Source organism: Aethalodelphis obliquidens, unplaced genomic scaffold (genome assembly GCF_003676395.1).
Source record: "Aethalodelphis obliquidens isolate GAN/ISIS:26980383/991018 unplaced genomic scaffold, ASM367639v1 scaffold123, whole genome shotgun sequence".
NCBI classification, from domain to species: domain Eukaryota; kingdom Metazoa; phylum Chordata; class Mammalia; order Artiodactyla; family Delphinidae; genus Aethalodelphis; species Aethalodelphis obliquidens.
In genome coordinates this window covers 332254-348461 of record NW_020838067.1, presented here as the reverse complement: position 1 = coordinate 348461, position 16208 = coordinate 332254, and the positions used below count along the sequence as shown (strand labels likewise).

General features: G+C 62.0%; 1 protein-coding gene across 1 annotated transcript in view; it reads left to right on the top strand.

The window, feature by feature from the left end:
• The first annotated feature begins 10466 nt into the window (after positions 1-10466).
• The window catches only part of UROC1 (urocanate hydratase 1), a 34382-nt gene continuing 28640 nt past the window's right edge, over positions 10467-16208 (top strand). The window contains exon 1 of the mRNA XM_027098412.1: positions 10467-10653. Coding sequence (XP_026954213.1) covers positions 10528-10653 — 126 coding nt within the window. The 5' untranslated portion in view covers positions 10467-10527. The remainder of the gene's footprint in view (positions 10654-16208) is intronic.

Here is a 16208-nt window from a genome sequence, read left to right as displayed (position 1 = left end):
TTTTTTTTTTTTTAAGTAGCCGCCTCTCCACTCGTATTTAAGATTCAGACTCGACACTGAGCTCCACAGCGCCCAGAACGGAACCCTGCTTGGTCAGATCACTCCCAGTACAGCTGCGTCCCCTCTGCCCGGGACAATCACAGGGTTTATCCCCACCACCGTGTGATGGTAAAGCCCACGTGGCTTCTCGCTGGCTGATGGCAAGTCCCAGTTCCTTCCAGGGCCTCTCCAGGCGCAGCCCCACCCTTCCCTGCTCACTCACTCACTCAGCTCCAGCCACACTGCCCTCCTGCTGGTCAGTGGACACATTAGGTGCGTCCCCACCTCAGGAGAAACCTCTACACTTTAGGGTCAATCCTTCTCATTCAGATCTCAGCTCAAATATCCCACCAGAAAGAGGGCCTCTCCAATGAACAGCCTCCCGTTAATTTATTCACAGCACTCATTACTGCTGAGATCATCTGATTTGTGTGGGCTGATGTCTGGCTGCCCCTCTGGAAGGTCAGCTCTGCAAGGAGGGCACTGTCTTGTTTTCTTATAATCCCTGTACCTCAGCTAGTGTCTGCGAGTATTTATTTAAAGACTGATGGCCGCCTTCCTGGCCATGGGGCAATCACCCCAATTCCTAGCCTGTCATTCAAGGCCACTCACCAACCTCCAGTACCTTCCTGGCCTCCACTTCACTGCTCCCTCTCCTGAACCCTTGAGGGAGCAGCACATCCCTTCGCACACCAGGCCATCTCACTCCTCCATGCTTGTCTGTGCCACTCCCTCTGCCTGCAATTCTCTTCCGTTGTTTCCCACCTGGTAAACTCCTATGCAGCCTTCAAAGCCCAACCCAAATACCTCTGCCCTGTACAGTAGAAAGCATAAGGGTTGGGATTTAGACATGGATTTAAATCCTGGCACCCATACTTCCTAGTTGGGTGGCCTTGAGCAAGTCACTTCGTTTCTACTGATCTCAGCGTCTTCCTCTGCAAAAGGGGACGACCGGTCCCTACTCTGGAGCCTTCTGCTTTGCCAGCTGACTTTTACTCTCTGGAGGTCCGGAAGGTGCCTTAGAGCTCTGAACCCTTCGGCAATTCGGGAGAGTGGGCAGCAGTGTGGTGAGCATCTACTGATTGGGCTCCCAGCAGCCACACCCCCTCCTTTTGGTCGCCCACCTGATTCCCCTCCAGACACAAACCTGCTTGTTCCCTCCATGTGGTTCTGATAGGCTCCCCACTCCCGTAGCTGCTGGGTTGGGCATGTGACCAGGTCTGGCCAATCAGAGCATTGCATCCCTTTCTGCCACAGCGATTGGCTCAGAGGTGGGCACCATGTGATCCAATCTAGGCCAATGAGATGCCTCCTTGGGACCCTGGCTGAAACCACGGGCGAAGGCGCTGCCCGCTGGCTGGGGAGCGGGGAGTGAGGCCACCAGAGAGAAAAGCCAGACCTGGAGATGCAGACGTGGTTCGAGCTGCTGACGGCAGAGCATCTGGCCCAGTGAGTCTGAGACACTGCCCTCTGGGGGCGCCCCGTCTCTGACCCGTCACCTTCTGTGATTCCAGGGCCAGGACAGAAAGGAGTCGGGGGTCCAGTCGGGCGCTGGGGCGCCACGGAGCAGGCGTTGAGAGACCTGGCGGGCTGGGGCCTGCGGGGCTCCGGGGGGGGCGGCGGATACAGGGCAGCCGGGGGCAAGCTCGGACGCCTGCACTGAGGAGCTGCTGCTGAGGCCTCAGAGACCCTGTCCTCACCGACCCCCCCCAGCCCTGGCACGTTGGCTCACCAGGAGTCACTGGGCATTTCTGCATTTATTCTGCATGGGACCAAATCCTGGTGTCTCGTTAGAAACGGTGGCTGCCTACGGGGCCCTACACTGCACGACTGCAGGGGCTCCGAGACCATCGTGGACCGTTGTCCCCTCGGCCTGGGTCCCCAGGTGCTGCTGTGCCCGAGAAGGCAGCGGACGGACAGTGGGGACAGAGCCGCCGTCCCCACCCGAGCCTCCTGGGTCCTTCCCCCTGGAGCCCCTCCAGGAAGGCTGTTGGGGGAGAAGGTCCCTGTTACCCCACATCACGCTCGGACCTCGGCCAGGAAGCGGGGCCCTAAGGGACGGGATATGCCCCAGAGGACAAGGAGGGCAGCAGTCCAGCCCAGAAGGGGGGGCGGGCCCCCTGGGAACAAGCCCCCCACACACACCCAGGGTCCCCTGGAAGTGGGCAGAGCCCCAGCCTGGCTCTGAGAGAAACACCCCTGATTGCCAACCTCAGGAAAGATGCTCAACCCTGTGAACCCGGAAGGGGATGGAGGTCAGGACGGGCTGGGGCAGGGCGGGCTGCAGCACCTCCCAGCAAGGCCCCTGTGGACCAGCAGGGCTGGGGAGCTAAAGCAGCAGCGTCACGGCTCCCCCTGGGTGTGCCTGTGGGGCCAGAGGGGACAGACTGCAGATCTGGGTTTTTGATGTTAAAACAGACGCTGGGAGGGCAGGTTGTCAGCGAGTTCTGTCCCCAGCCCAGATTGACGCTGGCACAAGTGAATCCGTGGTCAAGGGCATCACACAGAAGCAGTCACCCCACCAGGTAAGCCACAGGGGAAGCCAAGGGTGGGCGCGCAGGGGGGACAGTGGGCCTGTCAGTGGGGCCGGGGCGAGGGTAGGGCGCTAAGGGCAGCAGTGCCCCAGGCAGCTGCCCCACCTCCCCTGGCATCTTCCTCATCCCCAGGACCCTGGCCACTAGGTCAGCATTGGCCTGACGGGCACCAGTTGGGCTGCTCCAGACCTACCCACTAGAAAAGGGGCAGCAGAGCCCGCTTCGGGGGTCTCCGGCCCACCTTGTGGCAACTTCTGCCGCTTTGGAGACTCACCTGCCAGTCCCTCCTGGGCCCTGGAGCCCTATCCCCCTGCCACAAGCCACGTGCTCCACCCCCTTCCAACTCGGGCTACGCTGCCGGGACACAGTCGGAGATGCCGCAGGCCCACCATTAGCACAGCCTCACTGGCTCCTGGGGTCAGGGGCTTCAGCTCAGGGCTTGGGGGCAGAAGAGCCAGCAGGGTAGGCTGGCTTGATTAGCCCTTGCGTGTCCAGGTCACCCTCACAGCTCTGATGGCTGGCAGCAGGCCATGGGGAAAAGTCTGAGAGTGCAGAAGGAACAGAGAGGGGCTCTGGGAAGCAGAGGAAAGGCCCCTCCCCGCCTGGGGGCGCTGGAAGCAGGGTTGCAGAAGGGTCTGCCAGGCTGGACGCAGTGAGGCCGCCCTGCTGGGGGAGAGGGTCATGGCCAAGGGTATTCATGAGGCAGGTTCGGCTCAGGTGGGGAACGGCCTGAGCAAAGGCTAGGAAGGGGGCACGGGAGGCACCCTCCTACCCTGCAGGAGAGGGAGGAGGTCAGAAGGAACAAAGTGCAGGCCCTCTCTCCCCCCACACCCGAGCCTGAGCTCTGGGGGCCAGGAGCCACTGTGCCCTGCCCGGCCCTAGGTCCTGGTAAACATTTGTCCAAGAAAGAGTGGGTGGCCAGTGTCATGACCGCAGACACTAGGACTACAGCCCACGCGATGTGGGGGGATGCTCGGCTCAGCTAGGGCATGGGAACCCCCTCCCCAGGAGGCAGGAGCACCACCCCCATGGCCCCCCAGCTCTCAGAACTGGTCGGGGGACGGAAAGACTGACTGCGGCTCCCTCCCGTGGGCCTGGGGAGGCGGCCAGGTCTGGGCAGCTGTGTCCAGACATGGAGGGGACGGTGTGAAGAGCAGGGTGACTGGGCAGAACCCTGGTGAGCACCGAGGAGGCCTAGGTGGCTCACCCCGACCCCAGCCCAGAGGTGTCACAGAGGTTTGAGGTGAGCAGGAGAAGGAAGCCCCTCACCCCAGGATGCAGGGGGCACCAGGCCGCCCATGTGACCTCTGGCTTGATGAAGAGGCTGGGAGCCACTTTGCTCCCCTTTAACTGCGCTTCCCCAGAGACCCTGTAAGGAGGAACTCGAGCAGCCCATTTTATAGATGGGAGTACTGAGGCCCTGGGCAGGGGGGCGGGGATAGGTCACCCAGACCCAGCCAGGTGGGTCCATGCTGCCCCCAAAGTCTCCTCAGCCTCATCTCTTGAGCCACCCTGACCCCCCACTCCCATGGTCCCCTCCCACCGGGGGACACGGTTACTTCCTCCCCGGACCCCCTCTGCAAGGCTCCAAAGGAGTGATTCCCAGGATTCTTGCAGAGCCCACGGGGGCGGGGGTGGGGGGGGGTGGAGGAGGAGATACAGATTCCCCCAACACACGCTCTCACATTCACTCACACTCACACCAGGAAAAAGCAAACAGAGCAGAGGTCAGAACGGGCCTCTGGCTGGGCACCTCCAGCCCCAGGCCGCCCACGGGCCCCTCGGCCTCTCCCGCGAATGAAGACTCAGCACATGCCCGGCCCGGAGCTGGAAATCCGCACGGCGGTCACGACTGGCTGCCTGTTTCCCCCACCGGACCATGAGGTGGGTGCTCAGGACCCTAGTCCTTCCCGGTGCGAACTTAAGGCGGAGCAGGGGCGCCAGGGCGCAGCGCGGTGCGCGGAGGGGCCACCTCCGGACCCGGAGCGTCAAGCCCGCCGCCCTTGCGCGGCCGCAGACCCGGAGGGGTTTCCGGGCGCTAAGCGGAGTGAGCGCGAGGCAAAGGAGGCAAACTTCCCGGGTGGGCCTAATGCCCTCCGCCGCCCACCACTCACCTGGTCCCTGGGCCCCGGCTGGTAGGCCCGGACTGTCACCTCTCACCTCTCCGGGCCTTGGGAGACCCACTCCCGAGGGGACAAGACCCTTGCGGGGAGCCGGGACAAGGGCGGGGCGTTTAGAGCCTTTCTGAGCCCGCCCGCCCCAGTGCCCCAGCCCGGGAGGAAACCGCAGGTACCCCCGCCCGGTCGGGGGTCCGGCCGCTGGTGGGGCGGCCCTGGGGCCGGCGGGCACTCACCCGGGCGCAGGAGCAGGAGCGCGGCGCCCAGACACGCGGCCACCAGCGCGCGCCGCCGCCACCAGCGCCTCCCCATGCTTGCCCGGCGCGCGCTGCTGTCCGCGGGGTCCGGCCCGGCCCGCACCCGAAGCCGGCCTCCCGCCCCGCCCCGCCCCTGGACCCGCCCACGGACGATTCCTCGGACCAGGAGCCGAAGCCCGCCCCAGAGCAACTCGCCCCAGGCCCTCCCGCTGACCCGCTGACGGACGAGTCCTCGGACCGGACGCTCACCGGGAACCGGACCCGAAACCCAACCCCCAACCCACCCCAGGGCCGCCCAGGGACTGGTCCTCGCTCCTGGATCCGGACCAGGGACCGCTTCGGGACCCTCCCGGCGGCGCGCACCACTGCCCTCGGCGCGGGGGCGAGGGCTCTGCTCGCCAGGGGCGGGGTAGGGGGGCGAGGCGGCGACTGCTGGGGACCAGGCAGGTGGGCGAGGCGGATCGGCGGGCCAGTCTGCCTGGCCCCTACCCAGTTCAGCGGGGCAGCCGAGCAGTGGTCCAGGGCGCGAAGGGTGGAGACTGGGTGGAGGGAGCCCTGTCGCTGGCGCGGCTCTGTCCTCTTCCGCTCGTCCGGGGGCGCCATCCTCTACCCGAGGCCGAGAAGCCTTGTCACATTGGCGGATGAGCGGGCCGGGGGAGCACGGTGTCCCGTTGCCTTTTTGCTGCGTTACGTACCAGGGGTCCAGGGGCTGGCTTGGGGCACTAGCCGCCAATACGTGACGCCCCCGGAACCCCCCTTCCCGGAATCAGGCCCAAGGGTGTCTCTCTCCTCCCAAGCCCACCCTGTAGCCTTGTTTTTACACGGTGGTCTGTGTGTGCTGGTGTGTGCGCTTGAGCTAACGCTGAGCAGTGTGAGTGTGTGGGAAAGGCTGCATTTCTGAACTGCTTTTGAAGAATCTGCTGATTCCAACCCTGGTGGTGCCACTTACGTGCTGTGTGAGATCAAGAAAGTGGCCTAACCTCTCTGTGCCCCAGTTCCCTTTGCAGTGGCGTAGTACTAGGACACACCTCATCATGTTGTGCGAACTGAATGAGACACAGGAGGTGTTTGGCACGGCGTCTGGCACTCAGTGAGTGCCATCTAAGTACTTGACGTTGGTGATGATTTTATTTTTACAGTTACTGTCTGTTTCTGGCAGGTGACTCTGGTTTCTGTTAAGATGCTGATATAAAAATTCGTTCCCGGTATGTGTAAGTTTTAAAGGTCTATTTAAAGGAGAATATTAAATAAATAATAGTTCTGCTGTCTTAAAGATTATGGCTCCAAATGCTATGATAGGTCTCAAGTGGCAGAGGGGCAGGAAACAGTTCACAGACAAACCAGAAGCTCCTTATTACGACTTTCCAGACAAACAGGACAGAGAGCCTTGGCGAGCATCCAGTTCACGCCCAGAATGGCCTGCGGGCAGGGCTGCTGCTGCTCTGGGCCCAGGGCCTGGATTCTCGGTTATCTACACCCCCAGCCGGCCCCCAATCTCCCCTACACCCGCATTGGGACCAGCGTTCTCTGTAGGGTCCCAGCCCCTGGCGTCTTTAGGAAGGAGTCTCGGTCCCTGTGCTGCCACCTGGTGGCCGAAGTTGAGGACAACATCTCAGCCCATTCCCATCCAGGAAAGTCCCTGGAGGCCCCTGGGGGCCCAGTGTTGGGTCCTGGGGTGGGAGGGTGAGCACGTCTCGCCAGAGGCCCAGGGCCTTGGCAGCTCCCCTGAGAAGACGCCGGCTGCGGCCTCTGCCCTCTCACGGGAGTTCGCATGCATTCGATCCCTCGTTCAACAGGCACTGGGTACCCACTGGGTGCTGAGGCCCTAGGGGAGAACAGGACAGGGCGCCCTCTGCCCTCGTGGGCTACAGTATGGATGGGGGAGGGCATAGGAAAAGGGGCGAACATGTGCGATCACGGCAGGTGGCATACGTGCTATGAAGAAAATAAGGGTGGGGCAGAGGGAGGTGTGCAGGGCCAGCCTCGGAGGTACCGGCAGCAGAGGTGCGTAGGTGGCGAGCTGAGGAAGGAACAGCCCTTGCGGAGGCCCTGAGGCGCCTGCTAGTAGCTGTTGCCCTCACATTCAGGCGTTAAACGTTTCAATTTCGCTCACAATTTAGTGGGTGAGGAATTGGGGGAGGGGCTCCGGTGGGCGCTTTTCACTGGGGATCTCATGCTACTGCGTCAGACGGCAGCTGGGACTGGTCGTCTGGAGGCCGGCCCAGGCTGGCCGACCCGACGGCTCCGTCACAGCTGGGCAGACGCCGCAGCACTCGCACTCCTCACGCCCCAGGTGGGGTCTGGCTCCGGGGGTTGCTCCCACAGAGCCTCAGGCTGCCTCCTGTTGCTTCCCCGGGAACCGCTAGGGCCGCCCCAGCCTCATTCAGAGAAGCACCCGAGCAAGGATTTGCCGGCATGTTTAAAAGCACCAAGGGCGTAGAGATGCACATGCTCCTTGAACGGGAAGCAGCAGGGGGGCTCTGAGGTGGACAAGGTGGATGGGAGAAGTCGGAGAGGCAGATAGGGCGTCCACGTCCCCATCCCGTCGTGGGCCACGGTGTGGGCTGTTCTAACTGCCCCGCTACCGATGGACTACAGGTTGGCGGGAGGAGGGGGGGAAGGCGGGAGGCTGGGCCGACTCTGGGAGAGGTGAGGGGTGTGGACCAGGGTGCGGTGGTCTCAGGGCCCCGGCTATACTTTGAAAGTAGAGGGGTCAGAGGTCAGGGTGCCTCAGAGAAGCCACCCAGGGCGGCAGAGTGGCTGGAGGGGAAGCAGGCACTAGGTTGATGGTCCAAGGGACAGAGGTCCTGCCTGGCTCGAGAAGGCCTGATGGGCCTGCTGGTGACACGGCAGAGATTGGGGTCCAGTGTGGCCTGGGTGGTGGTACCAGGCGGGCAGGGCTGGGCTTTCGGTGCTGGTCGCCAGGTGCTAGGAAGAGAGGCTGGCCAGGACAGGAGTAGCGGCTGGGAGTGATGGGAGGGGAGACTGAGGCAGGCACTCGATGCTGAAGAGGACAGGCCACGGCCAGCACCAGGAGCCCGAGGCCTGAGGCCCAGGGAGGCACATGCTGAGGGCCTGCCTGCCTTTTTTTTTTTTTTTTGCGGTATGCGGGCCTCTCACTGTTGTGGCCTCTCCCGTTGCGGAGCACAGGCTCCGGACGCGCAGGCTCAGCGGCCATGGCTCACGGGCCCAGCCGCTCCGCGGCATGTGGGATCTTCCCGGACCGGGGCACGAACCCGTGTCCCCTGCATCGGCAGACGGACTCTCAACCACTGCGCCACCAGGGAAGCCCATGCCTGCCTTTCTTTACTCCTTGTTAGTTTTACATTTTATTTATTTGGTTTGTCCATGGAGCCAAATTCAAAAACTCCACAGTTCTCTTGAATTGAGGTGAAATTCAGGTACCATAAAATTACTCATTGAAAAGTGTACAGTTTAGTGCCCTGATGATGTGGAAAGCACCAGTCTTACATGGAAGGGTCTCCTTTCCTCCTGTTCTCTCCCAGTTCCTTGTGGATCCTTCAGAGACAGTTCATGCCCACGTGTATACGTTTTCTTTGCTTTCTGTGCTATTACATTGCTCTGTTCCTTGCTTTTTTGATAGTGGTAACGAGAAAAATAACATCTTATCCGGTGCTGATTCTGCGCAGGTGCTGTTCTAAGACCTTCACGTGTGTTACCTCGTTTAATACTCAGATCCCATGAGGTAGCTACTGTTACTGGTTTCATTTTACAGACCAGGAAACTGAGGCACAGAGAGGCTAAGGAACTGACCCAAGGACCTACAGCTCGTGAGTGGTATAGCCAGGTTCCACTTACCTGTCTGCCATATTTAACATCTGTGAGATCCCAGTGGTTTTAAATAGCTTTTAGGGTGTTTAGAAATTAAACTATTTGGGGATCCTTGTAGATTCATGTGCAGTTGTAAGAAATAGTAAGAGAGACCCGGGTGCCCTGTTCCCCCGTGGTAGCATCCTGCTGTCTGTAGCCCGAGGTCACAACCAGGACACGGATACAGTCCCCCCTTCGGTTCAGGACAGCGGAAAATGTTTTTAATTGGTTGCAAACATTTAAAAATGAGCTTTCACAAAAAGTGTTAGATTTGTGGCTTCTCTTCAGGCCTCGCCCAGAAGCAAATCCTGAGTGGAGGTCTCGGTACAGCCTGTCCGTTGGGGGCATGGGATGGGGATACCCGCGGGGCAGCTCAGCCCACTCCTGCCAGGGGCTCCCCAGAGCTGCTGCCTCCACCCATGCCCTGCCGCGGCGAGGGCGCTGGGGTATCTGCCCACCGCTGTTGCTGGCGGAGAGCTGCTCCCCAGCAGATGGGGAGGGGGCTGGCGATTCTCCAGCCCTTCCAACCCCCCTCTGAGCGGGAGGTGCAGGTACCGGCTGCTGGTGGTCACAGCTGCGTGACCTGCAGGCCCAGGCAGGGGCCTGTCCCCAGTGCCCGTAGCGGTGCCGGGCCAGGACCCCGCCCGGTCCCTGGTGTTGGAGAGAGCGTTGGATGGACGGCTGTGAGCCTGCGTGCGTTTCTGCTGCTCACCCTATGAGGCAGCCTTCCCGCCACGTGGACACAAGAGTACGCTCGCTGCCCGGCCCGAGATCTGGGAGGCCGAGGGGCGGCTGGAGCCAGACCCCTCGGCTCCAGGGCCCCAGATCCCAGCTCCACCAGGACTAGTTGTGTGGCCTTGGGCAGTTTCCACACCTATGAAACGGGACAGTGGGCCCCGCAGGCCAGTGAGGGCACAGGGTGCCCCGGATGACGTGCGGTGCTCCGAGGAGTAACCGTCCGGAGGCGTCAGCCGTCCTGCTCTCGTGCCCAGTGCAGGCCCCACGCCGGGCACCCACCTGGTGGCTGCGTGCCTCCCACCCCTTGCGTGGGGCCGCAGGGCCGGCCCGCAGCTGAGCTGCGTCCACAGCCAGGTGTGCTGCCTCCCCGGGCCCCCGGGATTCTAGCGGCCCCTGGGCCTCTGCCACCCCACCCGGAGTGCGGGGCGAAGAAGCAGCACCTTCCCACAGGGGCGCTCGTGGGATGGGGCTCGCTGAGAGCCTGGGAAGGCGTGGGGCGGCCCGCACCTCGGTGGGGGCGGAGGAGGGCGTAGCTGCCGCTGGCCGGGCTCCCGCCACCCGTCACCCAGGGGGCAGGGAGGAGGGATACGAGGGCCACCACACTCTGTGCCGGGCCCCCCATCATCAAGACACAGACCCCACGTCACCTGCCGGGTGTAACTCCCCCATGAGACAAACCCGAACGCGAGAGCGCTCCCCATGCCGTGTCCTAGAAGACACACCCCTCAGGGCCAGCACCCCACGAAAAGGACAAAGGAACCCTCACCCAGGCGTCCCTGGCACGGAGCCTGCCTGTCCCAGGGCACCGCCCCCAGGTCAACACTGCGGGCGCCAGCCTGGGGCCGTGACCCTCCGACCTCCGACCTGCGCACGGCTCCTTCCGGAGGCCCGGGGGCCAATGAGGGGCTGGAGGGGGTGGGCCTGGAGCCAGAGGACCCCGCCCAGCCGGACCTCGACTGCCCGGTCCCTCCGCGGCCCCCGCAGTGGGCCTCCGCCTCGCGTCCGCCAGACATGTCCAGCCTCCAGGCGCTGTGCTCCGGCCTGCCCTTGCGGCCTCTCCCAGAGAACCGGGGACGCCGGGCCGGGCTGCCCCACGCCCCGGTCAGGACCCCCGGCCTCAGCCCCGCTGAGGAGCAGGTAAGAGGCCGGGCCCCCTCCTGCAGGGCCGTTTGCCCTCTGGGTGGACCGGCTGGGCAGTGCCCACGTCCTGCTCTGAGCCGTGTGTGCCAGACTGCTTCACACCCGATATCCCTCATTCTTTGCCCAGTGGCCGCCCTGGGGGGTAGGAGTCCGGCCCCCATTTACTGATGGGGAGGGACCCTGGGGCTCACGATCACCCAGCCAGCAAGCGGGGGCCTGTGGCCGCCTCCAGCCCAGGAAGGCGAAGTGAGCGCAGGAGCCGGACTGCAAGTCCCGCCCCAGCTTCCGGAGCGTGAGCCACCAGGTGCCCCCCTCCTGGCCATGACACACAGGTGTGCGCAGGCGGCTGGAATGAGGCCGAAAAAGAGCTTTCTCCTGTTTTCCTTTACTGAGGATGGCTTGACAACCTCAGGAACCCTGGGGGAAAGTAGCAAGTACAAGTAAGCGCAGAGATTAAAAGAGGAGTCCCGCCACCCGGACAGAGGCTGCCGCCCTCCCGGGGCGGCCGTGGGAGGGGGGGCACAGGGCGTGCAAACTGGAGGGGCTGCCGGGGGATCAGGCGGACTTTAGAGTTTCCACCCTGGTCACCTTCCTGCTGGGCGCCAATGCCTCGACCTTTGGCGTGGGGACCCAGAGGGCTCTGCCGCCTGCGCATCCCAGGGGACACCCTGATGGGCGGTGATGGGAGCAGCTGAAGGGCGCGGGCCCTTGGAGTGGGGTGGCATGCGGTCTGGGGAGTCTGAGCTGTGGAAGGGGCTGAATCTTCGGTGTGGGTGTCCGAGGCGTGGGGAGCCTGCAGCCTGCTGGTCCTGGGGGACAAGGAGAAAGAGGCGTATGGCTCTGTGCCCCTCCCCCTTCCTGCTGCTCTTTGGTCTTTGACCCGGGTTCTGCTGCAATTCCCTGGGCGGTAGGAGGCCACTCCGGGGTTCCTGGTCGGGGCTGGTCACCAGAGAGACCAAGCCGTGGTCGCATGTCACCGTGAGGGGCCGGGAATGGAGTTAATGATACATCATGCCCACGCCTACCAGATCCCCCAGCTACGGGGTTGGCAGTGTCTGGGTTTGTGAACACGTGGAGGTGCGGCGGGCGCCGGCCCCTTCCCCCGCCCCCGCCGAGGGTTGCTGCTCACCTGTACCCTTCGTCACATCCTTTGTTGTGTAATGAACCGGCGAACGTGTTCCCCTGAGTTCTGTGAGCCATTCTGGCGAATTTTTAAACCTGAGGAGGGGCGTGGGCTCCCCATTCCTAGCTGGTTGGTCAGGAGCACAGGCGACAGTGGGGCGTGTAATTGGCGTCTGAAGCGGGCCGTCGTGGGGCTGAGCCCTTAGCCTGTGGGCGGGCTCTGGGCGGACTGCGGTCCACAGGGTCCCGGCTGGACTGAAGTGTAGGACGCCATCCGGGTCGGAGGAGCGGTGGGTGTTGGAGGGCCCACGCGTCCACTTCCTGCCGGGACCTGCGAGAGGACACGAGAGCGCCTCCTGGACAGGCCCAGCCCCAGGGACGGCTTCCTCCGCGGCCGGCTTTACGTTTTCCTCTGGCTGGTTTTCTGTTTTATTTAAACGTCCCTTTGAATTTTGACATAAGCTTTTAAAGGTAGTTTTAAGAGATAAGTCAAATATTATAACGTTTCCTAACCTTTTGGTGTCTCCTTCCAGACACTTTCTATGTGTGCACAGGTGTGTGTGTCCACCTTCTTAAAAGCGTAAGTGGAAGCTTTCTTTTGAGGCTGTTCCTTGTGGGTGCGTTTGGAGCTGCCCCGTGGTTTGAACTGTTGTTGTTTTTCGTGGTTTGGATGAACAAAGACATGCTCCACTCTTCGTTCTTCTTTAAGTGGATTTCTGTTGAAACGCAGAGGATGGTCTGGCTGTCGCGTTTCAGTCCCTGTGGGACTGTAGTGCAGAGGGAGGGTCTCGTCACATCCTGTTAGAAACGTCCTCGGCATCCCCGCTCCCCCACGTGCAGCTTCTCTTACCGATATTTCCCCAAAGCGTGCCCCACCCTCAGGGGCTGTGCTGGACCTGAGCTGCCACGTCTGAAGACCTCCCACCACTGCTGACCATACTCCTCAGCTTCTTGAGGGTGGGGTTCTGTGGGGCTCACTTCTGGGTCTTCAGTGATGCCAGAGCTGTTTGTTGAATGAGTGAACAAGACCATGTGCTAAGCGCCCGAACCAACACCCTCTAAAAGTTCAGCGGGCAGGAGAAACCTAGGAAAGCTTCTTGGAGGAGGTGGTCTTGGCACCAGAGGCAAGGTTCCCAGACTTGGAGATCTGAGAGGCGAGGCATCTGGGACAGAAGGAGGCGGTGAGTGGAGATGCAGAGACGCGCCTGTGCAAAGTAGGCTGGGCTGGACGAGGCCCCGCGTAGGCCCAGGCTGGGTGCCGACCTCAAGAGCCAGGCCCAGCCTGACTACTGGGGGGCCTGGATGCCCACCAGTGTGCCCTGTGTCAGAAGCCCATGAAGGTCTCAGAGCCGGAGTGTGAGCTGCTGCTTGGCATGTGCCCACAGAGAGCGAGGGCTGGTGCAGAGCTCCTAGGGGGGCAGGTGGACAGGGGCCCGGCGTGGAGGCCACGAGTGTGCAGACGGTCGTCCTGGCAGCTGGCCCCCCAGTGGCCCGTGTGTGCCAGGTGCCGGGTGAGCAGCCCTGTGAGGTGGGGGCCATCTGTTCCTTTTACAGAACAGGAGGCTGACGTTCAGAGAGGTGAGGTGTGCTGGCTGGAAGAGACAGGGCAGGGATTCTCCCCTCAGAGCCTCCTGGAGCACCAGCCCTGCCGCGTCATTTTCCAGCCTCCAGAGGCGCCTGCGTTCCCGGGCTCCTGGGCCCATCCTCTGTCCTCAAAGCTGGCAGCACAGCACATTGAAGTCCCTCTTTCTTGCTCTGAGCCTCCCTCTCCTCTCAGAAGGACGCTCGTGATTCCTAGGGCTGACCTGGAGAGGCAGGGTCATCTCACATCTCAAAATCCTTCCGTCATCACATCTGCAAAGTCTCTTTCGCCATGTAACGTGACATATTCCCGGGGAATAGGGTGTGGACATCGTTGGGGGCCATAATTCTGTCCCCCATCCCATCAGGCACCCAGAATTTTCCAGCCCAGTGGCTGAACACGGGACTTCTATGAAATAATACCATGACCCTAAGGGTACAGGCCACTGAGCTTGTCCGCTTCTTATGCCTTTGAGGTCAAGGTCGGGGAGATGGAGGTCTCTGGAATTCTGTCCAGTTTATGTGCGTTAGATGCTTCTGATTTTGCCAGTAAGAGCCCACTGGTAACTGCATTCTGTGATTAACAGGCCACAATCTCACCTGTGAAATTCCACGTGCTACACAGCAGACCCTCCGGGGCAGACTTGCCGTGGAGCTGAGGTGGAAGCAGTGCGGCATGAGCGCCAGCTGACCCCGGGGGTGAATCCCCAAGTATGGCCCCCACGGGCTCTTCCTGGCAGCATTTGAAGTAAACTGAAGACTTTTTAACAAGGAAGCTGCAAAGCTGGGGAGGGGGAGAAGCAAGAAATGCCCCCGGCTCTGGCTTGGGTGTCTTTACAGGAACAGGAGGGCGCGGCGCTGCACTGTGTGCTGGGCCGTGCGTGTTATCTCATTAGTCCTTCCAGCAACACGGCCAAGCTGGCGCCCCGAGAGATGCAGAAACAGACGGGCGGCCTCCCGGGCTGGTCCAGCCGGTGCTTAGCAGGGCCCGGGAGGCAGCTGTGCCTGCCTTTCCGAGCTCATTGGGAAACCGTCCCGCCTCTCCACCTGGCCTGTCCTCATGGGGCCTCCTCTGCTGAGGCTGCCCCTCATCCCCCCGGGGGGCAGGTCACACGCCTGTCCGAGTTGCATTTTCTCGTCCTGACCCCGAGAACTGCCCCCATTCAGAGCTTGGGGTATTGAATCCAGGCCAGCAGAGCTGCTGCTTTAATTTTTTCACTCAAGAAATAGTCACTGCAGGCCTGTTACGTAAATTCAGACACAGAAGATAAAGCTATTGAACAAAAGTGTAACAGAAGACAACTTTGCTGAACTAGTAGAAATGTGAAATTTCAGATACAAAGACAGTTTATCGTTGAAAGAACCAAAAGAAACCCCAACGTACAATAGTCCACGTGAAGACATATCCAGGCTAGTTTTCTGAATTTCAGGGAGAAAGAGAAATTCAGCAAATCCTGAGATGGAAATTGTCCACAGGGAGCAATAGCCCAGCAGCTGGGAAGGGGGCTTAGGGGGTCGGAACCAGTATTCGGGGTAGGATGTATTAGGGCCCGTGTAGTAAGGTCACGCGTCCCGTGGAGCGTGTGTGTGTGACACGTTGCTTTTGAAACTTTTCTGTAAATGTTCAGTTTCTCTTGGCGAGCTCTGATTGGAAGCTGTACACTGATAGAAAAAACCACCCAACCTCTGCGTCGAGGTGTAACCTGGACCCCAGAGGCCCAGGCCGAGGCAACGGGCATGACCCTGAAGGGCCCAGCCCTCCTGAGCTCTGGCGCACGCCTAGCCCTGCCTGCCCTTGAAGCCGTGTCCCTGGCCTTCTGCAGCATGCCCTCCCCACGCCGGCCTCTTCCCCTCCCGCCCTGCTGCTGCGCGCGGCTCGCTCGTGCCTCCCCGGGGGTCCCGGACCAGCGGCAGCAGCTGGGATCCCGTCAGAAACGTGAGTCAGAGACGCTGCGGGCGGGCCCAGCCCTCCGATGCACCTGACCCTCTGCGTGATTCTCAAGTCCGCTGGAGTCTGAGCACCGCCTGTGGACGTATTTCTAGCCACCTTTCGATTTTTCCAAGAGAGCAGGAATTACGTGCTTTATTCCACGTGGACCTTAGAGGGGGACCCGCTGTGCAAACCCTGTCAAGTCCCCGTCACTCCTGAGCTGGAGTTTCCCTCGTTGCCCTTCTTGCCCTCGGCTTCCTCCTGAACCGCCCTCCCCCTCCTCTCTCCTCCCACCCCACGTGCCCCCAGGCCCCCAGTGACACCCTTGTCGCGCGGTGCTGGACCTCAGGGCGCACGGGGCAGGCCGTCCTCCTGGCCGGGTCCCGGCTCTCTGTCTCCCGGGCTGGCCCTGCGCCCTGCCTGCCCACGTGCTGGTGTCCTCAGGGCCCAGGCCGGGGCCGTAGGCTCTTCTCCCGTCACCTCTGCCCACCCGTCTTCTCTGAGGCTCACACTGCCTCCCCCTCGGTGGATGTGTGTCGAATGAATGCATTCACACCAGGCCCTCGTCACGCCCCCAGAGCAGTTTGTTCTCCAGGGTCAGCTGGTTGAAGGCGTGGCCTCGACGTCCACCCCAACACAGGGTCGTCACCCCGCGCCCCCAGCCGCAGGCTCCTGCTGGGTGGTGGGAGGGGGAGCGCTGTGAAGGGTCCGCCAGGACCCTGGCCCTGCTTGAGCTCAGCGAGACTGATGGGAGGCAAGGAGCCAATGGCGAAGCGTCCGAAGACGCAGAGCCTGTGGGAGAGAAGCGTGGAGGTGCTGAGAGTCAAGACCGCACGGTCAAGGCGGACCCCCAAGGACGGGCGCCTGGACTGGGGCTTCGAGGAGGGGGCTCCCAGGGAGGCAGCTGGCACGGGGGCTG